General features: G+C 48.0%; 1 protein-coding gene across 6 annotated transcripts in view; it reads left to right on the forward strand.

Moving 5' to 3' along the window:
• The first annotated feature begins 390 nt into the window (after positions 1-390).
• Positions 391-24,220, forward strand: part of TUFT1 (tuftelin 1) — a 28,641-nt gene continuing 4,811 nt past the window's right edge. The window contains exons 1-10 of one of the 6 annotated variants that reach the window (XM_059674255.1): positions 405-517; positions 10,564-10,588; positions 11,949-12,023; positions 12,416-12,517; positions 14,273-14,359; positions 15,112-15,201; positions 16,608-16,673; positions 19,162-19,275; positions 22,379-22,507; positions 22,963-23,057. In XM_059674255.1, coding sequence (XP_059530238.1) covers positions 12,437-12,517; positions 14,273-14,359; positions 15,112-15,201; positions 16,608-16,673; positions 19,162-19,275; positions 22,379-22,507; positions 22,963-23,057 — 662 coding nt within the window. In that variant the 5' untranslated portion in view covers positions 405-517; positions 10,564-10,588; positions 11,949-12,023; positions 12,416-12,436. Of the gene's footprint in view, positions 518-10,563; positions 10,589-11,948; positions 12,024-12,415; positions 12,518-14,272; positions 14,360-15,111; positions 15,202-16,607; positions 16,674-19,161; positions 19,276-22,378; positions 22,508-22,962; positions 23,058-24,220 lie in introns of all 6 variants that reach the window. The other 5 variants (XM_059674250.1, XM_059674256.1, XM_059674254.1 and 2 more) reach the window with 5 other exon arrangements.

The raw sequence follows: 24,220 nt of genomic DNA on the forward strand, positions 1-24,220 counted from the left end.
TTGCTCAGCTTCACAAAGCCTACAGGCTGGCCTGTAAGTAGAGAGAGGAGAATTCTGGAAGCTTTTTAAAAATTCGTTGTCTAGGGGCAGGCAGGGTGATTATCTCTTACCAACACTGATCTTCGAGTTGAAAGGAGGAGACAGCAAAACTAAGGAAGAATGGTTGAGGCACAACCACACGTGTTAGACAAAACTTGAGTTCAATAGCTCCTGGCAGCGCCCAAACACCTTTAACGTAAGTCAGACCTAGCGCAGATGGGCGTGCCCTGAAACCTCTAAGCCACGCCTATCTCGCTCTTTCGCCCACTCGTTGGCGAGCGACGCCTTAGGGGCGTGTCCTGCCGCCAGGCCCCGCCCCCGACGCGCCTATACAAGGGGGCGGTTCCGCGCGCGCCCGCCCAGTAGGAGCCGGACCGCAGTGCTGTAGGCTGGGTGCGGCGCCCCCCGCAGGGAGAAAATGAACGGGACGCGGGGCTGGTGTTCCCTGCTGGACGTGCACCCGGAGGAGCAGAGCGCGGTAAGGAAATGAGGCCTCACCGTCTCCTCAGCTCGGGTACATGTGGCTTCCAATTCCGCCGCTCTCGCGCCCCGCGGCGAGCTCGCTGACATCACCTGGTGCCGCGCTCGGTGCTCGGTCAGCTCCTGGCCGCGTTTCTCTTTTCTCCCGCCCCGCGGCGGGCAGGGCGATTCTTGGGAAGTCGGGGGATGGAGACTCTTCGGAGGCTCGAGGGCTCCGGGAGGTCCTGCCCTTGGGGAGGGCACTGCGGCTCCTGCCCGTGACTCGGCGCGGGTCTCCCGTGCGCGCTACTCAGGCGTCCTGTCGGCGGTGGATCGGGTTGTAGGAGAATGAGATCCAGGGACGAGACCCCTGTGCTCTTTTGGGCTTGGGTTAGGCTTTTCTGTGGATCCTAGTGACTTCAGCGGCCCTTTCAAGAACTTTTCGGTGCTTTGGGTGATCAGTAACCAAGGATAGAGAGTGAAATCCTAGGGGGCTTAGACTGGAGGGTGGGGGCCCGTAGGATTCCAGGTTCGCCGGGATAGGCCGGGAACGCTCCGCTAGCAGGGATGGCACTGTCCGCGTGGGGGTCACCTCTCTGCTAGGATTTCTTCTTCCCCTTTGCAGCTCTCCTGCTCCCTTCCCCCTATCGGCCAACCGATAGCTTCCTGGGGCGGTTTATTGGTTTTGCTTCCTTCTCCAGCATCCCAGGCTAAGGGCGAGAATATGCCGGAACCTGGGGTGAGAAGGGAAGGGCAGGGGCTCATGCGAGGGTTTCTGTATGGACTGAGGGTGGGGGAGAGAAGGGAGTTCTCCAAGGCTAACCGATCCGCCCTGCTCCCCTCACTCCCTGGCTCCCTGTCCTCTCCCTGCCCCAGCTGACCATATGGTTTTTCCCCTCCGAGAGGCAGAGGCAGGTAACTTGTGGCGGAGGGTTTCTAGGCTCTGCTGGGGAACTTAATCCGGAATAGGTGTGTACTATTTCACCGATTTCCAAGCTATTGTGGGTGAGAGTGAAATGGGAGCCAACCCGATGGGGAGTTTGTATCCCTCCCTCCCCGCACCCTGCACTCGGGATCTGATTCCCTTCCCCTCTTCCTGTCTCCGCAAGCCCCTGAGGTAGCTAACCCAGCTGCACCCGATTGGCTCTTCTTCAAAGAATATTTACGGAGTAGTTGCTCGTTTCAAGTTAGGGTAGAGATGGTCGCTGTTCGCAGCCCCTCTCCGTTTCTGCCCAGGCTTTGTTTCTACCACCTTACAAAACAGATCTTGCTGCTGCTGAAACCCAGTCTCTCTCCCCTCCCCCCCCATCCCTAGTCTCTGTAGCCTGCCACTCCCCAGCTATGGAGTGCTGCAGTGACGGAAAAAATCCATTTCCTATTGTGTCTCAGTTCCAAGTCCTACACCGTGCTCCTGCTCACTGTTTTGGTATGGTTGAGGCAGCACCATGGGTATGAGGAAAATAGAGGGGAGGGGTGTTTGTGCTTCGCTCTGCTTGCTCTAGAATAGATCCAGAAAGGTCTTAAGATTAAGGCACTGGCAGTGTTGAGAATGAATGGACACCCTCTTCCATCCCTTGATGCTTGTCCAGTAGGGCAGAAAGTTGGTAGGAAAATCATGAACAAGGAATTCTAACCGCAGTTTGAAGCTAACCAGAGACCTCTAGAGCAAGGGGAGACAGAAAATCACTTTTATTCCTTCTTTTTAGGTTGGAGTTGAGAGTTATTTACTTCAAAGCTGGGAATGAAATAATCATTGCCTAGATCTGATCTTGGAGACATTCCTGAGCTCTTAAGCAGGAGGAGGGGATGATAAACATTCCCTCCATCATGGCACAGGCTTCGTCCTGGATTCCTCTCCTCTGAGCGAGCCTGCAGATAGAATTTATGGCTCTGAACAGTCCCCAGGAACTGTCATATATGCACACCATTGAGTGAGTGCTCAGTGCACGAGCACATGAGTAAGTCATGAACAGATGTTTCTTCTGATGTCAGCAGTGTAGACAGTTTAACCAATTGGTGTGTCCTGATGAGAGTCAGGACCCTGCGACTCTCCTGGCAGTTTCCCACCAGCCAGGTCGTGTGCCTTAGTGCGCCACACCTGGGCATGGAAATACGGCTCATATGCTCTCTGGGCTGTTTTTAATTGTTGGAGGTAGAAGCAGCCGATATAAGGAGCCAGTGTGTTTCAAACTGCAGATCATAACTGTTAGTAGGTCTGAAATCAACTTAGTGGGTTAGAACCAGTATTAGAAAAGAAATAGATTCCAATTGTATGACATGATGGCAAAGACAAAACTATGGAGACAATAAAAATGATCAGTAGTTTCCAGGAGTTTTTTTTTTGTGTGTGTGTGTGGGGGGGGGGGGGGGTGATTAATGGTTAGAGCACAGATGATTTTTTTAGGGCAGTGAAAATACTCTGTATGATATAATGATGGATATATATCCTTATACTTTTGTCCAAACCTATAGAATCCATAACACCATCCACTTCATTAAAGTGAACCCTAAGGTGAAATATCAACTTTGGTTGGTTATGATGTGTCAATGTAGGTTCATCCTTGGTTTAAAAAAAAAAAAAGTACCATTCTAGTGAATGATGTTGATAATAGGGAGGTCTATGTGTGTATGGGGGCAGGAGGTATGTGGGAAATCTTTGTACCTTCCCATTGATTTTGTTTGAAACCTTAAAACTGCTCTAAAAATATAGTCTTAAAAAAGGTAATAGAAGGAACACTCTCAGAGTGTTGGGATAGACATTTTTGGCAAAACTTTTGTTTCAGTTATATTTGTGTATACCTATTGTGCGTGTGTGTATTGGATTGTGATATAAAATGTATTTTTTAGGTCAAAAGTTTGTAAACAACTGTAGTAAGTTACACTGGCAAATAAAAACACAATCAACTTCAAACATTAGATATTCCCATTAAGCTTCTTTGGTTATAAGCAACAGAGTGACTCCACCTAACTTAAGCAGGAAAGGGATTTATTAGAAGAAAAGGGGTAGCTCAAAAAATATAAGGGGAAGCTTAAAAAGTCTGAACCAAGGGAGTCCGGGGCCTATGCAGGTGGAAGGAACTAATGGAGGGGTTACTACTAGGTGGATTGGTTCCAGCTGTTTTAGGTATTTTTGCCATTCTGCTCAAGATTCCAGGAAGAGGATGCCATTGGCCCCATGACCTCCTTGGCTAGGGCAGGGGGTTCCTTGATGACAGGCCCATCCTTGATTGACAGGAGGGAGATTCTCCAAAGCAAAACCCAAGTGCTTCTACCAGTGGAAGATGGAAGTTGTGTGGCAAAAGCAGCAAGTGTTCACTGCATTAGATATGGTTGGCATATCTCTGATTTTCTTTTAAAATAATTTTTCAGCCCTGGTTGGATGTCATCCCATGCAACCAAAGGTTGTGGTTCGAGTCCCTCCTGGCCAGGGCACATGCCCAGGTTGCCAGCTTGATCTCCCCAAAGGACATGCAGGAGGCAGCTGATGTCTCTCTCTTTCCCTCTCCCTTCCCTTCTCTCTAAAAATCAATTTTAAAAAATCTTAAAAAAATAAAATCTTTTTTCAGAGGAAAAAATATGCATGATTTTTAAAAGCTCTAATAATAGCAAAAGGCTTTTAAAAGAAAATAGCAAGGCCCTGGCTGGTTTGGCTCAGTGGTTTGGCTCATAGGACTGCAACCAAAGGGATCACAAGTTCGATTCCTGGTCAAGGGCACGCACCAGCCCCAGTCCACGTGTCTCTCTTACATCGATGTTTCTCTCTCCCTCTCTCCTTTTCTCTTTCTCTCCCTCTCTCCTTTCCACTAAAAAAAACAATGGAAAAAATATCCCTGGTGCTGAAACCGGTTTGGCTCAGTGGATAGAGCGTCGGCCTGCGGACTGAAAGGTACCAGGTTTGATCCTGGTCAAGGTCATGTACCAGGCTTGCGGGCACATCCCCAGTAGGAGATGTGCAGAAGGCAGCTGATCGATGTTTCTCTCTCATCGATGTTTCTAACTCTCTATCTCTCTCTCCCTGCCTCTCTGTAAAAAATCAATAAAAAATATATTTTTAAAAAAATCAAAAAAAAAAGAATCCCTGGAGTGAGGATTACCAACAAAAAGAAAAATAGCAATTAGTTCCCTGCCTCAAGTCCTCTTCATGGAAGTAGCCACTTTCAACTCTTTTAACTCTTTTGTCTGGTGTTTACCCCATGTTTCTAAATAATATGTTTATAGTGATGCTTTTTGATCTGTTACTTTTAGACAGGTATTGATTACCTGCTGTGGGAATTACAGGAAAGTTTATACTCCCACCTCTTACACCCTCTCTTTTTCTTCTCCCATTCTCTTAATGTAATTACATCACAGTTTTTGGCTAAACTATGATTTTTGTGATTTCTATTAATAACATGTGGTTAAGAGCCTGCCTTTGGGAGTCTGCCCTAGTGGGCTACCAGGGGTTCAGTATTTGTTTTGCTCAAGATCACTTTGGTAAATTACTTAATCTCTTCAGTCTCATTTTCCTCATCTGTAAAACAGGGATAATAATTGCACCCTTTTCATAAGGCTGTAAGGATTAAATAAGGTAATGCATAGGAAGCCACAGTGCCTGGCACATGGTACATGCTCAGATATTAGCTTTATTTTCCATTTGCTACTTTCCGGCTTAGACTAGACTGTTGTGCCTCCCCAGAGACACTGGCCAAGGCATAGAGGAGCTGTCTGGTCCGTCAGTGTTTGCTCCTTCTCATTATGTTTGTTCTTATTTGTTCCTTTTCCCATTCCTCTGCCAGTGGAGGAAGGAGGCACCTGAAGATAAGAAGGGCCTGTAGGTAGACCCGGGGTGAAGACCTCAGTGACCTTTGCTAGTCCCAGCTCAGCCAGGACTGACTTAGACAGAGTGATGGTCAAGGTTCACATTTTGGCATCCCCCTCTGGGCCCCTTTCCTTCTCCATGGGCAGGGCAGCTGGTGTCCCGTGATGGGCTCTTTGATCAGGTGATTCCCTTTAAATAACCTATCAGTGTTACCCTTCCTTAGATATGTGCACGTTTTTCATCCTCTCATTTTGTATCTTGATTAGTCTTGGTCAGAGAGGTTCTCTCGATGCCATGGTGAATTTGGAATTTTTTTCCATCTGTTGCACCTTTGCCTTTACCTTGGAATAGGTGTCATTCCTTTAGGACCTCAGAAAGCTGAATTTGTCTAATACCAAGTCTTTCCTGAGCCCCATTTTTTTTTACTTTTTTATGTTTTTATAGATTGTTTTAGAGAGAGGGGAAGGGAGGGGGATAGAGAGATAGAAACAATGATGAGAGGAACTTTGATTGGCTGCACGCCCCCTACTGGGGATCAAGGCTGCAACCCGGCATGTGCCTTGACCGGAAATAGAGCTGTGACCTCTTTTTTTTTTTTTTTTTTTTTTTGAGCTGTGACCTCTTGCTTCGTGGGTCAGTGCTCAACCACTGAGCAACACTGGCTGGGTGAGCCCCACTCTTAAAAAAAAAAAAAATCTCTCTCTATATATATAAAAGCCTAATATGCAAATTGTCCCCATGGGAGTTTGACTGGGAGACTGATCGCTTGCTATAATGTGCGCTGACCACCAGGGGGTGGCGTGGAATGAAGGAAGGCCCTGGCTGGCAGCTGGAAGGCCCCAATCGGCCCTGATAGCTGGCCAGGCCTAGGGACCCTACCTGTACACAAATTTTGTGCACTGGGCCTCTAGCGCGCGCGCACACACACACACACACACACACACACGTAAAACACTAAAGCTGTGATTTATTGAAGGCTTACCATGGGCTTCATTTTATTATGACAGATTTATTGAGATATAATTTACATACTGCAAAAATCATTCTTTTAAAGTGTACAATGGTTTTCAGTATATTCAGAGTTGTACAGTCAAGACAAACAATTTTAGAACATTTCACCCTCCCCAATGAAGAAACACTGATTCATTAGCATCACTCATGCCCATCTCCCACTTCAAGCTCTAGACAACCACCAATCTACTTTCTTTATGGATTTGCCTATTCTAGATGTTTTATATAAATGTAATCATAGTTATGTATGCAATTCTTTGTGACTGATTTCTTTCAGTTAGCATGATGTTTTTAAGGTTGATCCATGTTATAACATGAATCAGTATTTCATTCCTTTTTATGGCTGAATAATATTCCATTGTATGGCTATGTTATCACGTGTTCATCTTGGATAAATGTTGGTGGATATTTGGGTTGTTGCTACTTTTTGTCTATGAATAATGCTGCCATAAACATTTGTTGACACATTTTTGTGTTGACCTTTTTTTCATTTTTCTTGGAGAGAAATAACCTAGGAGTGGAATTGCTGGGTCAGAATATTTACATTTTAAAGTAGGATTCACTGGGAGTCATTGATGCTTACTCCAAACGAATGAATGAATTCTAAAATGATGGAAGCCCTGGCTGTGTGACATCTGGGTGGGGAAGAAACTCCTGGGCAGAGGCACCTTTCAAGTTTGGTGACTGGCTCTTCCTTCCACTCATGATGACACCTGCCCCAAGCTCAAGCCATAAATTCCTCCTCACACCATTTCATCTCCTTCATTCATTGCCAGAGTCTTAACTTTCAGGAGCATTACAGCTGAGGTGTCCAGGTCAACCAGGAATTTGGGGAATCCTCTGCCAGAGGATCTGGAAGAGGAGGCTTACTCAACCACCACGCATTTGGCACCAACGTTGGCCCATATTTCTCCAGGGTGGGTGTGCACGCGCCCAGATGGTTTCGGTTGCAGGCACGTGCGCTCAGAGCAGGTGGGACGAGCTTCCCTGCTGCTGGTAATTCTGGTAGATGCCTCTTTGGGTTATACAGAGTCTTGTGAAATACCTTTGTTTCCTGGGGTGGGGAGGGTTAGTTGGAGAAATGGGTATGTGCCAGGGAGGCCCGTGGCCCAGATTTAAGCCTGGCCAGCAGGGACAGGAAGAGAAGAAAATACAGGGTAGGATTGGAACGGGGAGATGAAGGAAGAAAAGGAAATGGGGTCACAAAAGGGAAAAAAATCACAAACAAGATGGCCAGAGACTAAAGCGGGCAGGGTCATTGGTGCCAGCCCTTTGAGGGGAGGGGGCACTGAGGGACCACCCCTTCACCTGCATTGGCTGGGCACGGTGGGCAGGTTTCCTGGAGAGAGACCGGCTCAGCAAAAGGGTGTGTCCTTCAGAGCTGAGAGCTTGGGAGCCCACCCTCCTCTATGTGTGCACTCTCCCTGCTAGGCCCCAGCTTTTCCTGTGCCAGGGCTCCAGGCGATGAGATGGGCTGCCCCATCCTAAGTCCCTTTTTCTCATTCCACCTCCCAGGCACCCCGCTAGGCCTCTGAATAGAGGTTTTCCAGCCCATGGTATTGGGCAGGTAGCCAGACAGAAAGCAAACACCTGCTTTGTTGGCTGATCTGTGGGGAGGAGTGGGAATGATTCTTTGTGTCAGACTCAATAAAGGGCCATGTCTGGCCCAGAGGGCTCTGCAGAAGGCAGGACCAAGGACACCTGACACCTGCAGGCTGAGTGGGCTGGAAGTCTCAGCAGAGAGGGGATAGGCCCCCACCTCACTATCTGGCCCTCTTCTTTGATTTTAGTGGGACTTTCCTCACCCGGCCTCTTGGGAGCCAGTGTTTCAAGAGGCTAGCTATTCCCATTGCTCAGAGCGGGACAACTGAGGTGGCTGTTACTGCAGTAATGTGAGAGAACACATACATTTGGGTGGAAGAAAGGATGATTGAGGGACAACGCAGTGGAGTAGCGGGTTACAGGGTGAAGATGAATTAAGGACGCTGATTTCCGGCTCAGGGGCAGTCTGCACTTCCCTTATTTCCTCTTAGAAAGACCCTTGACCCTCACCCACCCCTCAGTCCCCATGGCCCCCCTAGAAGCCTGGGGAGTGGGGTTGGGGGAAACCTAGATTTTTCCCATAGATCTTTCCCTGTTCACATAAGCCTGAGATGTGAGAACCTCTGGGGCCTCCCTGTTTACCTCCCAGCGTCTAGATCTCTAACCCCTCAGCTATGTGTTTACCCCCTCCCTCCCGCTCGGAGGAGTGAGTCACAGCTGGAGATGTGTTTGAACAGAGTGAGAGGCCGCCTCTAATTTGAAGGTGGCTGGGCCTCTCCCCAAGACTGTTTATGAGGTTAGAGGCTGCTTACCTTGTGATTAGCTCTGTTCCTTTTTCCCCTGGAGAAGAATGCTCCACTTTGTATCCTGCCCTTCAGAGAATCCCAGTGGGGACCACCCTGCTGGACACTTGGGGGCATTCCTAAAGTGCCCGGAGTGCACTGAAAGCCCTGAGGTCACTCTAGCTCCAGGAAACAACCAGGGGCACCCAGCACAGAGGGGCCCGGGTTTCCCCCCCGAACTCTGGGTTGGGGTTGTGCGGTGAGGTCTGTGACCTTGCTGACTGGGCTCTCTGATTTTGGAGGATGAGGTGCCAGAGAGAACCCTAGATTTAGTCACAGGCTCCATTTAGACAGTTTGCCTCGCTCTCACCTCCCCCTCCCCCCCCTCCCTTGTAGTCTTTCCAGAGCTCCTTGGGAAAGTAAGGCTGTGATTTATGGTTTGCAAAGCACTTTCACACTGTGTCTACACACGTCTCTACCTGCCTAAAGGCAGGGTAGGTATTATCGTTCCCATTTTGCAGATAGGAAACTGAGGCCCAGAGAAAGAAAGTGACTTGCCAAAGGATGAATAGCTGTCAGTTGGACTCAGACCTCACCTGACTCCAAGTTTGGAACTGTCCCTCCTCTCTTTTCTTATATATTTGATTACTAGAGGCCAGATGCACGAAATTCCTGCAAGGGGCTCGGACGCTGCTGCAGCCTCTGCCTCAGCGCTCGGAGCCCTGGCTTCATCTGGAAGGACATCTGGTCTAATGAGCATATTACCCTTTTATTATATAGGATAGGAGTGCTGCACAAATACATGTTTGTTGCTCATTTATATTCTATAGCTCACGCTTTCACTTAAAATTAATTTTGCAATTCATTCATGTCGACGGAGGTAGCTGCAGTCCATTTATTGCCACAGCTGAATTTCATTGTACGAATACACCGGAGTTAATTCAGGCATTTGCTTATCAGTGGACCATCTGGGTTGCTTCCAGCGTTTTGCCATTGCCAGCAATGCTGCTGTGAGCATACTTCTACATGCCTTACTTTGATACTTCCTAAATCTGTAAGTTGGTAGCACTGGTGTTTTGACTTGCAGTTTCTTGATTACTAGTAAGGTGGAGCATCTTATACATATCCATTAGTCACTTTTATTTCTTCTCAGAGTTGCTTTTCTTAGTCCTTGCTCATTTCTCCCCTTTATGCCCCCCTCCTCTTAGTGCCTGCTTTCTGCATTATTTTATACCACTTCTCTGAGCTGAGCACTCTGACGTTCTCACCTGGAACACATTTTTCAAGTAGACTCTAGCCAGGCATTGTGCTAAAAATAAGCTCTCCTTGTTGTCAAGGAGCTTAGGATTTTATTGGGGGAGATGATTGAATACGTAGTTAACGAAGGAATGAGGTGGGTCAGTGTGAACAGTGCGGGATTTGTGGTGTGCAGGGAGCAGGCCCTGACTGAGGAGTGCTGGGGTAGGACCTTCAGAGAAAGGATACCCAGGCTAGCTATGGAGGCTGAGTGGGAATGTTTCAAGGAGGCAAGAGAAGGGAGGGTGACCCAGGAGGAGAAAACAATGCGTGCACCTCTGGGGAGGTGGGAGCGTGTGCTGCATTAGAAGACTGACCAAGAGAAGGAGAGCTTTGGATTGGACGCCTTTCTACAACTGGATTAGGGGAGTTTGGGAAAGTTAGAGTGTAGGGTATAGACAGTGATAGGCCCCATCATGAGGTGACTTTAATGCCACAATAAGGAGTATTTCATTTTTGTTTGCTTGTTTTTTAAGCGTTCTATTTAACAATAACCTTCATCCATGAAAGTGCATATGTCATAAATGTACAGTCAAGCAATTTTCACAAACTGGACACACTCCTCTAACCAGCACCCAGATAAGAAACAGGTCATTACCAGCAACTACAGAAGTGTTCCCTCTTGTCCCTTTATAGGCATTAACTACTCTCCACCCTGAAGGTAACTATTATCCTGACTTCTAAAGCATATATTAATTTTGCTTGTTTTTGTACTTTTTATTGAAATCATATAGTATACTTTGGTGGTGTCTGGATTCTTTTGGTTAACATTACTGTGAGGTTTATCCATATTGCATGTACAGTATTTCATTCTTTTTCTTGTACAATGTTCCATTGTATGGCTATGTCAAAATCATCCATTCTACTCTTGATGACTATTAGGGTAATTTCTAGTTTGGGGCTATTAAAATGCTGTTATGAAGATACTAGTATATGTTTTTATGGGGAACACATGCCAGCATTTCTGCTGGGAGGATACTAGGTGTGGAATTGCCATGTTATAGGGCATGCCTATGTTCACCTTTGGTAGATTTTCCAAAGTGATCGTGACAATGAGCAAGCAGTCCCACTGCCAGTGTATGAGAGTTTCCATTATTCCAAATCCCCCACCATTTGGGTTTTTCTGTTTTCACTTTTATGGGTAATTTGTACTATTATCTGTGGTTCTGGTTCTTTGATGATGATGACTAATGAGGGTGAATCCTTTCTTCATGTTTATTGACCATTTGGATATCCTCCTATGTGATGTGTTTATTAAATTGTTTTGCCCATTCTTCTGTTGGGCACTCTCTCCCTCTTTTCTCCTTCCCTCCCCCACCCCTTTCTCTCTTTTTTAAAATACTTTTAATTTGGAATCATTTTATATTTACAGAAAAATTACAAAGATAGTACATGGAACTCTTGTGTGTTTTTCACCCAGTTTTCCCAATCTTAACGTCTTACACAGCCATGGTATATTTGGTGTACAGGAAGGAATCTGCTTCTTCCATTGAAATGAGGCTGATCTCTAGATGAATACCCATTGTCTTGCCTTCTTTCATTTGGATAATTTCTGTGTGGCTCATAGAAACAGGAGTTTGGATTCAGATACCTTCCTGTAATTTGGTTCAGGAAAGATATCCTGGTCTTGTAAAATATATCCATAACTTCTTGGTTGGCTGTCAGGTGTAGAAAATCTGGATTGGGGATGACCGATCCAGGGATGCCCTCTTCAGGGGAAAAGGGAGTCCATGCCATGTGCTTCCGTAATCTGAGGACCAGTGTGGCCCCTCTGGAGCTGCGTGGAGCAGCGTGCTGTGAGGTCTCTGGTGCGGGGTAGAGCACTGTCAGAAGTCCTGGAGGCAGCCTGCCACACTGAACCGGCCTGACCTTGGGCAAGCTGGTGTCACCTCTCCGGACCTCAGCTTTTCTTGTCTGTGAAATGGCGATAATAAGGCCCACCCCACAGGGCTGGCAGAAGTGCACCTGGGCCGGTCGTAGACCGAAGATAAAGGTTATGTTGCTGTGATTGTCATTATTAGGGCAGCGTGGACATTCTCAGACTGACTCTCCAGAGTGAACTGACAGGAGATGAACTTGAACACATAGCCCAGGAGGTATGGAGGTCTCTGGTGGGGTGAGGCCTCCTCCCTTGCCGCTGACCCCTCATTCCAGTGCTGCCTGGGAGCATTTCCTTTCCGGCACACCCAGCTGACCTCAGCGCGGCGCTGCTTTGGAGGATGGGGAGACCCCCCCCCTAAAATGGAAACTAACCTGCAATTTCTACTAATTTTCTCCGCCTGGTGTTCTTGCTGCTGTGTGGCTTCTGGTAGAGGTTCTGAAATGAATGTTTGGAGGGGAAAGTCCGACTAACCCTTCAGGTCTTTGGAGGAGCAGTTTGTCTGCATTGGTCAAGGTGCAGAAGTTCTGGGCTTCCCATATGGTGTCTGAGCCATCTCTCTCTCTCTCTCTCTCTCTCTCTCTCTCTCTCTCTCTCTCTCTCTCTCAGGCGGGCAGGAAGACCTATGCCATGGTGTCTGGCCACTCACCCAGTCATTCTCTGGCCTCAGAACTGGTGGAGTCCAACGATGGACATGAGGAGATCATTAAGGTAAGCTAGTTCACCCTCCATTCTTTCTCCCACTGCATGTGAGAGGCAGCAGTGGCTGACTTTGCCTAAGGGAACTTCTGGTTTGACTAGGAAGAGCCAGACCTGTGACCCTAGTTCCTGATCATCTCCTGGAAAAACCTTAATTAACACCAGGAGACCAGTCTGTAGTGACTTTGATGCAGCCTGGCCCGGACATGGGGATGGGAGGGATGACCTTCTTTGGTGTCTGTCCACTGACCGTGTTTAGATGTCGAGGTTATGGAGACAAGTGGGAGGTGTGTTTATGGAACTTAGTTTTAAAAATTAAAACAATTTTTGTGATTTCTTTTTATTTATTTAAAAAAAGTTTTTAAAAATTGATTTGAGAGAGAGAGAGAGAGAGAGGCATTGATGTGAGAGAGAAACATTGATTGGTTGCCTCCCAAACATGCCCCAACTGGGAATCTAGCCTGCAACCAGGGTATGTGCCCTGACCAGGAATCGAACCCGCCATCTTTCCGTGTACAGGACGATGCTCCAGCTGAGCCACTCTGGCCAGGACTTTGATTCCTTTTTATAAAACAGCTTTTTGCGATACAATTCACATATCATAAATCAACTTAAAGTGTTCAGTGGTTTTTAATATATTCACAGAGCTGAGCAACCAACATGACTATTAATACCAGATCACTCCTTCCAGCTCCTGGCAATCACTAATCTACTTTCTGTCTTGATGGATTTGCCTCTTCTAGACATTTCATGGAATAATACAACAGGTGGCCTTAAAGTTTAGCCATGTTGTGACGCATGTCAATATGTTAAAGTTATTGCATGGCCCTTAAAGAAAGTAAAACTACCTTATAATTCTATCATTGTAATCCTTGTTAACAAACACTTTATTGTATATCCTCCCAGACATTCTTATATACATATGTTGTTGTTTTTAAAACATAGAGTTGGCTCTAGCCAGTTTGGCTCATTGTGTCAGTCTGCTGACTGAAGGATCCCAGGTTCGATTCTGGTCAAGGGCACATACCTCGGTTGCAGGCTCCTCCCCGGCCCTGGCCCTGGTCAGGGCGTATGTAGGAGGCAACCAATGGATATGTTTCTCTCTGTCTTTCCCTCTCTCTTCCACACTCTCTATAAAAGTCAATGGAAAAATATCCTTTGGTGAGGATTGAAACAACAACAACAAAACAGAATTGTATTATATACTTTATTTTACAATTTGCTTGCCCCCACCCCCGCCAATTTAATTGTAGTTTATACCATCTTCTGTGTCCATAAATGTAAATATCTGGTATTCTAATGGCTGCATAGTATTCTGTTAAGAAACCATAATTTATTGATGTAATTTCCCATTGTTAGACATTTGTTTATATTTTTGCAGCCATAGACAATATTTTGCTGAACATGTTATTAAATTGTGCGTCTTATATAACACAAGTAATAAAGAAACATTTTCTCAATTGTAAAATATTCAAGCATCTTATGTAGAGAAAAATGTGTAAATTCCCTTTACATCCCTCTTTCCATGAATTTATATTTGAGTGTTTATGCCAGTTCAGGTAAATTTATTTCATTAGTCTACATTTCCAGAAGTAGATTTGATAGACGGAAGAGTAAATATAGTTGTAAGTCTTCTGATCTGAATCACCAAATTGCCACCTAGCAAGGTGTAACAATTTACCCTCCCACCAGCAGTGCCTGAGGCTGCCTGTGGAACTGATGTAACTGAGGTTCCTTAACCAAGTAGTGTGGTTTTCTCCATTTCAGGTGTACTTGAAGGGGAGGTCTGGAGACAAGATGATCCATGAGAAGAATATTAACCAGCTGAAGAGTGAGGTCCAGTACATCCAGGAGGTGGGCACAATTCTCTCCGGGGAGATGACCGTGGTCATTTCTCTAAATCTCACACTTTTTGGCTCCTTTGTGGGTTCTGATTTTCTCCCTTCTGCTCTCTTCCTATCTCTATAAAGTGCCACAGCCTGGCTGGCGTGGCTCAGTGGTTGAGCATCGACCTATGAACCAGGAGGTCACGGTTCGATTCCCAGTCAAGGCACATGTCCAGGTGGTGGGCTTGATCCCCAATGTGGGGTGAGCAAGAGGCAGCCAATCAGTGATTCTCTCTTATCATTGATGTTTATTTCTCTCCCTTCCTTTCTGAAATCAGTAAAAATATATATTTTTTAAAAAGTGCCATGATGCCCAGTCATATGTTAAATATCACTTCTGACCCTTCTATTAATCAACAAATACTTAATGAATACCATGTGCCTGCCCCCTCCCCGCCCCGCCCCCAGCCATTCTACCTAAAATTGCCAGCTCTGCTTTTCCTAACCCTCACCCTCTCCATATCACGTGTTTGGCTTTTGTGTTGTGTGTCTCTCCAACAAGAATGTTAGCTCCCAGGGCAGAGGGTTTGCTAATTTTGTTGTATGTGTAGGAGGCACTGGGCTGTAGCCCCACTTGATTAGAGACTCTCCTTCCCCCAGCCAGTGCTTAGCACAGGGCCTGACTCCTAGGGGTACAGTTGGGGATGGGCGCAAAGGGGGGTGAGTTGGGTGCCCTCTTTCTCTAGCCCAAGGCTGAAGCTCCTTGCCCTCCCCTCCCAGGCCAGGAACTGTCTGCAGAAGCTGCGGGAGGATATAAGCAGCAAGCTCGACAGAGATCCAGGAGAGTCTCCCCATCGACAGGAGATACAGGTAATAGGAAGTGGTCCATGGTTGGGTCCCCACCGAGGAGGCGGGGTTATGCCAGGCAGTCCCGTGGGTGCTGAGTCTAACAGCACTGCCAGGAAAGGAGGGAATGTAGGTGATGCTGGCTTCTCCGAGCACTCCCACCTTGTTAAGGCACATCTCAGCCCACGCATCAGTGCCCCTGTTCCTAAGACACTGGCCAAAAATTGGATTGATATCAATACAGTTATTGTGAACTTGTTGGCAAAAGCTCTTACCTCTAAGGATTCTGTGATCCATCTTCTTGTAATACAGAGTCTGATAAAGCAGACAGTCACCGGTAAATCCAAACTGACAAGTTGCTCTTGCTCAATTCGGGTGACTCCTGTCGTGTAAACTGGAGCTCTCGGTCCTTGTCTGTTACTCATCTGTGTATGTCGCTACCTCTGTCCTTGAGGGGAAGCCCCTCAAAGTTAGGGTTTACGTCTGTCTCACGCCCCACACCCGGCACAGGGCTGGGATGCAGACGGTCATCAGTAATGTTTGTTCAATTGAACTAATCGGAGAGGCCTTCCTGGGATAGATACTCCTGGGATCCTGCTTTTCAGCTTTTCTCAAATTGAGGGTAGAAATGTCCTCAGGAAGCAGACTTCCCCCTCACCCCCCATTAGATTCTGGGCTGTCTCTCCTTCACTTGCACTTGGTTTGGGTGAGATGGTCTTTCTTTGGCAGCCCCTGCCCTCATTCTCCTGAGGGGAATCGTGACCTAGAAACTAGTGCCAGCTGAGTTCCCCTTTGGCCTGGGCGTGTCCTGGCCGTGTCCTGGCCGTGTGGCCGATTCCTCCTAATGCATTTTGCTTTGGCTGAAGGTAGGACTTTTGCTGCCTGAGCTCACATCTGTTTCTGGGAGGGCCTCTGTCAGGTGACTGAAGAACGTAAGTGCTCAGAGACTGGCCCAGAAGTCCAGGCCCCTTGTCGGCACAGCCAGCAGTCCTGTGATGAAGGATCAGGTTTGGGGTTGGAAAGAATGGCAGCTAATGCTCCTTCCCCTTTTGATTTATGATTTGTCAAACCTTGTCAAGAGCCCTAAGAGGCAAGGGCAATTGTTTGTAGCAGGCAGCTGCTTGTATTCCCTGGGCTGCCAGGCACGGACCTGCATATTTTCAGGTCTGTTGAGAGGTGTTAGCCTGAGGTTTCCTGCATCCTCCCTACAAGGCTAGAGTATTCCCTCCCAAGGTAGCATACCTTTCTCCACCTCTCCTTTCCATTTTCTCACCTAGCACTGGTTTCCCCTGCCTTCTCCTCCTCCTCAATCTCCTTAATCTATCTATCTGTCTGTCTATCTAAGATTTGAGATCTTAGAAGAAGAATGTTTTGAAGTTGTTGCTTGGGACTGTTTCAACTACCAGCTTTTTGTTTTTCCTTTTGAACAGGTGGTGCTAGAGAGGCCAAATGGTTTTAGTCAAAGTCCCACGACGCTGTATAGCAGCCCACCTGAGGTAGGTGACAAGGAAACAGTGGTACCTGCTGCTTAGCAGGAGGCAGGGTATCCTCCTCCCTGGCCTCTTTAATTCTTGCTTCTCTCGCCCTCTGCACTATATATAAGAGTAGAACTAACTTGCTATAAAAATTCAAACATATAAAACAGAAATTCCCCTTCCCTAATCCCACTCCTTGGAAGTATCCACTGTTAACAGATTGAAATGGGTGGATCCTTCTAGAACAGTGCTTCTCGGCCTTTGCTGCCTGTTGGGAATACCGTGGGAGCTTTAAAGGACAGGGTTGCCTGTATGCCATTCCTACAGATTGTAATTTAATTGGTCTGAGATGTGGCCTGGGCATCAGGACTTTTAAAAGCTCTTCAGGTTATTGTAATGTTTAGCCAAAGGTGAGTACCTGTGTTCTAGAGTGTTTACTAGTAAAAAATATAGGCAACCATATTTAAATATCCTGTGTATGTATGCATGTGTGTATATTGTTATATATGCATGTAATGAATATATACATATAAATGTATGTATATAACATACATATTCTTTTTAAAAATACAGGGTTGTGGTAAATGATTATTCCTTATTTGCTTTTTAATTCTTTTTTTTCTTTTTTATTGATTTTTTTTACAGAGAGGAAGGGAGAGGGATAGAGAGTTAGAAACATCGATGAGAGAGCAACATCGATCAGCTGCCTCCTGCACACCCCCTATTGGGGATGTGCCCGCAACCAAGGTACATGCCCTTGACTGGAATCGAACCTGGGACCTTTCAGTCCGCAGGCCGACGCTCTATCCACTGAGCCAAACCGGTCAGGGCTTTAATTCTTTTTTAAACTAAAGAGTACATATAATATAGCCCTCTTTCTATGACAGTACATGTAGATCTACCTTATGCTTTTGAATAACAGCGTCGTATTTCCTTCTGTGGCTGTACTCACTCTAATACGTTCCAACATGATTTAAATATGCCTACTAAATGTGTTTTTGATTTTTATAATGGACTTGAGCTTTATTTCTGTGTTTTCCTTTTTATCCAACACCATGTGTTTAGATCTATCTACGTTGCTTAGTTAAAAGAGTCTTCTGAGAACACCATTTGTTTATTTTTTTAATCCTCTCCCGAGGATATTTTTTCCATTGATTTTTTTCTGTTTTTTAGAGAGTGGAGAGGAGAGAGGAGGAGGGGAGAGAGAGAGAGAAACATCAACGTGAGACATTGATTGGTTGCCTCCCACACACGCCCCAACCGGGTATGTGCCCTGGACCGGGAATCGAACCTGTGACCCTTTGGTCCGAAGCTATAACACTGAGCCAAAACCGCCAGGGCCTAAGGATGCCATTTGAACTAAACTCATAATAATTCGGCTCCAGGAGCCGTATAAATGGTTCTCACCTGCCCAGCAGCGTCGGTCCAGATACGGGGAACCGACCGGGTAACTTACTGAGGCTTCATTGGGATTGTGGATTCCAGCACTCACCTCAGAGGTGCTGCTTGGATTTCTCTCTCCCCCTGAATCACCATAGTTGGTAAATATGCTATTGGCAACAAGTTATAATGACACATGACATTATCTGTTCATCCTCTTTCTTCTCATGAGCTCCAAGCCCTACCAGATACTATCTTGTTTTGAGGCAGCCTGTAAGGCAGGGCGTGGTAAGGAGTCTTCTGGCTGATTCACAGATAGAGAAACGAAGGCCCACAGGACTAAGTAGTAATGCAGTGACCAGGACCCTGTCACCCTCCTCCCAGCTTTGCTTTGGTTTGAAGGTGTTGCTGCTCCCCACTGTGCAAGACAGGGAGGGGTTTGTCTGTCAGACTCCCGGGGAGCTGGTCACTGGGGTGTCTGCTACTTGTGCTGCAGAGGTGGGGGCGAGACCCTACATGCCAGCTCAGCCCGAACACCAACGCATGATTGGGTGTGCCTGCAGGAGACTCAGTAAAATCAGTGAGACACCTTTTCCTATTGGATTCAGGTCCCTGGGCTTATTGGGTGCTTTTGCCCTAAACCTGCCCCATCCATCAGTAACCCTTTATATACTGGTCTCTGTGCTAGGTGCAGAGGACAGTGAAAGATGAGCCTTGGGCCTCTCCCCTGTGATGGGTGTGGCCCAGTCCCTGCCCTAGGGGAACTGTTGCCCTAAGGGAAACAACATCCCTGCTCTCAGAGAGCTTGTCTGATGCAAGCAGGACACACTCATGAAGACCACATAGACATAACTGTCAGTCAGTTGATACATGTGTGTATGAAAATGACTCTGTCCTAAATAATCAGATGGTAGGAGGCTAGTTGAGTTCGTTAGAGTATGAAGAGAGTGTTTTCATTTGAATGACTCAGAACTCCTGGCTGCCTGAGACTAACTCACCCCTGTGTGATGGGATCCCTTTGTGAAGGTGGTCTGGACAAGATGGTCCAAACAAGTGTGTTGGGGGGAACCTTCTCTCACCAAGTCACAAGCATCATGGCTTGACCTTCCCTGCCCTGCGCTGGCTATAGGTGGACACCTATATGAGTGAAGATGTCGAGAGCTTGAGGAAGACCGTGCGGGACTTGCTGGCCAAGCTGCAGGAGGCTGAGCAGCAGCACCAGGCAGACCGTGTGGCTTTTGAGGTGAGATTTGGGCTTTGGGGAGAAGGTGCCGCAAGGGTTGGGCTGCCGGGTGCAGGTACCAGTGACTTTCTCCATATGGACTTCATGTCTTTCTGGCCGGTGCCATCACCTGGAAAGGCTGGGCCTTGAGGCTGGGGCACTTCTGCCTGCTTTTCCCTCTCCTGAATGCTTATAGCTTTTGCTGTCCAAGACTAGCCCATAGTTCAAAGGTCAGCTCTTGATTCTCTGCTCTCCTGAAGTTGAGCGGTGGTGCTGGTCTGGGATAGCAGGGAATTCAGACGTTGTTTCACTAAGTGCCATGATAAGAATTATTGGTTCCCGGCACCACGTAGGCAAGGACAGTTGCTGTCAAGTTCACCACTGCATCCCCAGCACCCGGCACAATACCTGGCATAAGGTGGGCGCCTCGTGTGGACTAGATGAGTGGATAAACCTTCGTGGGCATAGAAAGAACTGCGCTCATGGAGTCGGGGCTTTTGGCTGTACTGTGGAGCTTTGTCATCTTGAACGAATATCTCAATTATTGTTATAAAAATTATACTAGGTTATTATAGGAGATTTTAAAAATGCAAGTCTATAAATAGAAGTGAAAGCCCCCCACTAGTAAAAGTGTGTGAGGTCTTCCATACCTTCCAAAAGTTCTTTGAGTAGCACCTCAGGAACACTGGGCAAATGCTGGACAGTTTTTCTAACCCCTCTGTGTGAGATTAGCCATCTGTTACCTGCTGTTGTTCAGCCACATGGGAGGTATTTATGTCATAAATATGTAATGACAGGATTACGCCCTGCCCAGATGTGCAGAGCTGGTGGAAAGGGGAAGGCCACCCAACTGTTCTCTTTCATGAGCCTGAGGGTTAGGGGGGGCGGGGGGGATTGGGGTGAGGAAGACGGGCACTGAGAATGACTGGCTGCCTCTACAGTAGCTGACGTGTTACTGGAGCAAGGGATTGACCTCCCTAAGCATCAGTTTCAACTTTTGTAAAAAAGTGGCCGTGAAATACATTTGACATGTGGCTTGCGTCTGATCATATATGTAAATATATTGATTACTCTCAAGGGCTTAGAAATGTAAGATACCCCGTATTTTTCTTAGTGATCCGTTCAGCAAGCAGGCTCTCCTCTCTTAAATAGTTTGGACTTGGGGCAGCGCTGAGATTCCTTGGTCTCAGAACAGAGTAGCTGTGCAGTAAAGCAGTTTGCCACGTGCATTCGGACTCCGCAGTTTGGATGATGTGGCTGGTGCTGTATCAGTTTGGTTCCCTACTGCCTCAGAGAACAGGAGGAGGGGGAGGTTGAGGCTGCAGTACTGACCGGGTGTGCATTTTGGAGAGGAACTTCAGCGTTGAGAGGCTTTGTGAAGTGCTTGTCGGTGTGGGCCACACACAGGGCTCTGTTAGCCCTGGGTTTCAAAGCTTGAGCAATGCCCTGAGTAAAAGCCCGAGGCTAGAAGGCCCCTGGCAGCTATAGCGCATGCCCATGGTTTCTTAGGAGGGGCTGCCCTTTAACCCCATGGTACATAGCACCCACCCGCAAACAGCAGGTACTCCTTGCGTTGGTCCTCCCGCTGGGGTAGGTCGGCACTCTTATGATGAAGAGGTTCCTGTAGGGCAGGGCTGGTTGGAGTTACAGGGGCAGATGTAGCAGGGGAGTGTGGCTCTCCTTTGTGATCCTACCGTAAGTGGGAGGGCCAGTCCCAGGCCTATTAATGCCGTGCTTGGAGCACACACCAACCTGGTACAGTGTTTATGTTCAGAAATTGAGAGGCCTTGTTTTACGTTCCTGCCCATGGGGCTGGCCTGCTCCCAGCTAACGTCGGATATTCTCAGTCTCTACCAATGAACTGGTCTCTGGTCTACTTCTCTGAACCCGGGGTAGGAAGGGCACGGTTGCCAATTACCATGAAAACAACCTGCCATTAAGCCTGGTTTCTCGTTCTACTGGCTGCTTGCTGTCAGGAGGGATTTGCAGTGAGTCTGCTCTGGACGGGGCTGGTGTGCAGCATGGACACGTCCTATCGCCCATCACCCTGGGCTCTGCTTTCTCCTCCCTGATTCTGCCTTTGGGAGGAGCTGGACAAACTGGCTTCTGGTGTTCTATTTTCCCGGGGCCGGTTAGGCTTTCCCGCGATTACCGAGGTTCTCTTAGTAACTGGTTGGGGGGTCAGCGTGGGGTAACTGGGAAGCATTGAAATGGATGATGAGGTAACAGGGTTCTAGCTGTGTAACCTCGAATAAGTCCTTTAACCTTTAGTTGGGGAAGGAGAGGGTTGGGCTAGATGAGCATCAATTCCGTTGGAGATTTGATCGAGCGGTGACTGTGTGGTGGATACTGTGCTGAGCTCTGAAAATGTAATGGTCTCCATCTCTGCCATCATAAAGCTGATGGTCTCCTGGGGACACACATGAGTGACTGGCAAAGTCTGCTCAGCGCTCTGAGAGGGAAGGGCCGTGTGTCCTCTGTGGAGGCTCATCCAGGCTCGGAGGCTCCCTGGAAGCAGGGGTGTGTAAGCTGAGACCGGAGGGATAACTAGGAGTTGGCAAAATGCATGTGGAAGGACAGGAAGCAAGTTCCTACTTTACTTTTCACTCTAAAACTGTGCTTGTATTCTTTCCAAATTACATTATCATCTTAGATAAAAAACCCAATTCTTCCTGGTGCTTGGTAGCCGTTGGTCTTTGTACGTAGACTGCAGCGTGGCTTGAAGCGAGGGTGAGGAAGAGCTGGGGAGCAGAAGGGCGGACGTGGAGATTGCTCCCCTGGGTTCTCCGTGCCTGCATTAGTGGGAAAGTCAGCGCTGGGTGACTTTGGGTGGCAGTGGAGGGCGTGTGGGGATGCTGAAGACGTTATCCTTTGGAAATGGGTGCTTACCGCCGTGTGTTACTCTAAAGACCTTGGCCAGCGACGTGCCAATGGACCCCGGAATTAATCTGCTGGTCTCCCAAGTGGTCCTAGAACAGGGACCATGTGTTCATCAGAGTTGCCCCCCTTCTCCTGTCACCGCACCCCGGTTCCTAGGTTCTTTTCTAAGGCTTTTATCCACGTTTGGTCTCTCTCTCGACCCCCCGTCCCCCCCCACTTTATACATCCCCATCCTGTGTCTTAGGTCACACTCAGCCGATACCAGAGAGAAGCCGAGCAGAGTCACGTGGCCCTTCAGAGAGCCGAGGACAGAGCGGAGCAGAAAGAGGTGGAGATCCGAGAGCTGCAGAGGCGCTTGCTGGGGATGGAGACGGTAACTGGGAGCCTGCGGAGTATCCTTTAGCGTTGACGGAGGAAAGGCCTTTCTCTCATCTAACCTCAGCCCTTGCTAGCTGGAGTTGAGCCCGTTTCCATGTAGCTGGGTTCTTGGACAGCTGCCTCTATGGGCTTTTGAAGCCCGTTCTTAAGGAGCCACGTGGCCTGGTTTCTGAGGGATTGGCAGCCACAGCTGGCAGGTGGGCCTGGAGAGTGAGGGCCAGGCTCCCTCCGGGCAGCTGGGTGAGGCTGGGAAGCGTCTGTGTGCTGAGGGTGGGAAGGCTTCTCCCTGGCAGTGGAGGGCACCCCATCAAACCAGCTTGGCCTGCTGCTCTTTGGCACTGTCCCAGCTGCAGTAGGGGCTGAGCCCCAGCCCTAGTGGCCATCTCACCCCAAATGCGGAATCTGTTGCCATCTCCTCATCCTAGACTTTCTTCCCTTTGGCCCCTCCAGGAGCATCAGGCCTCACTGGAGAAGGTCAGGGAAGGGGAGGCGGCCCTGGAAGAACTTCGGAGCAAGAATGCTGACTGCCAAGCAGAACAGGAAAAGTAAGGGCCCTGATCACCGTAAGCTGGGGTGCGGGGAGGGGAAGGGAGGGGAGGGCGGGCCGTGCAGCCTGGAGCTCCCAGGGTGGCCAGACCTGGGGAAGAGGCTGGTGCTGACGTCAGATCTTCCAGCTCTGACTCACCGTGTGCCAGCTTAGGTGGGCCCCGCCCAGGGAGAGACTGTGTGGAAAGCTGCCATCTCTGGGAGTTCGTTTTCCATGGAATAACCACCTCAAGATAAGGGTTTTGTTTTGAGAGCCAAGGTCAAGAGCTGGAAAAGCATCTGCCGTTGCAGCACATGCTCCCACAGGCTGTTTCCCTAGATGTGGATGGGGGGTTGTTACACCATAGTGTCCTCCCCCAAGAACAACTGACTAAACTATTTGAGGGTAAAATCGAGTAACTCCCTCACAAGCTGTGCTGACGAAAAATACAACATAGGGGATTTCTGAGACCCTTTCCACTGCGAGGTTAGAGGGGTTTGCATATTCCCTCCTATCAGAGGGGATTGGAGGTCTCAGACCAGGGGAACCTACAGAGCAAATATTGGGCCATTCTGGACTTTCAAGAATTGATGAATAAGATCTCCAATAGTAAATCAAATTCAGCATCAGCATATTGGGTCTGATCTTCATTTTATGAGTTGGACCTTTTTAAGTTCAACAGACGTGACCTGAAGGGCCTTCTAAGGAATTCCAGGATTAAGAGACACGACCCTGCCTTCTTGGACACCTCAGTCTGCTGTGGCATTTTCTCTCCTTTGGGATAACCACAAAGGCTGCTGAGAGGGTGGAAACTGGAGAGCTGAGGGTGGACACTTAGAATGTTTGAAATTAGGAAGGATGTTGGGGGGCTCCGATTGCATTGTACTCCACCCCCCATAACTGCTGTCCTGCTAACAGCAGGCACTTGTCTGCTTCCTCCGGCAAAACCGGAGAGAATGGGCACCAGAATGCTTTCGAGGCTAAGCTCTGAGATGCTCTCCCAGCCGCCTGACCGTGGGGGATCTTGGCCGAGTTTGCTCAGCAGGTGCAAAGGAAACAGCAGTGTCTAGGAATCGGGAGACTTAGGAACAGACTTGTAGAAAAGGCTTTAAGGATCCTCCAATCTGTTCTCCCTCTGGATACAGAATGCCTGCCACCAGCTTGATGGTGTTGGGTGCCATA

The sequence above is a fragment of the Myotis daubentonii genome, chromosome 18 (genome assembly GCF_963259705.1).
Source record: "Myotis daubentonii chromosome 18, mMyoDau2.1, whole genome shotgun sequence".
Classification (NCBI taxonomy): domain Eukaryota; kingdom Metazoa; phylum Chordata; class Mammalia; order Chiroptera; family Vespertilionidae; genus Myotis; species Myotis daubentonii.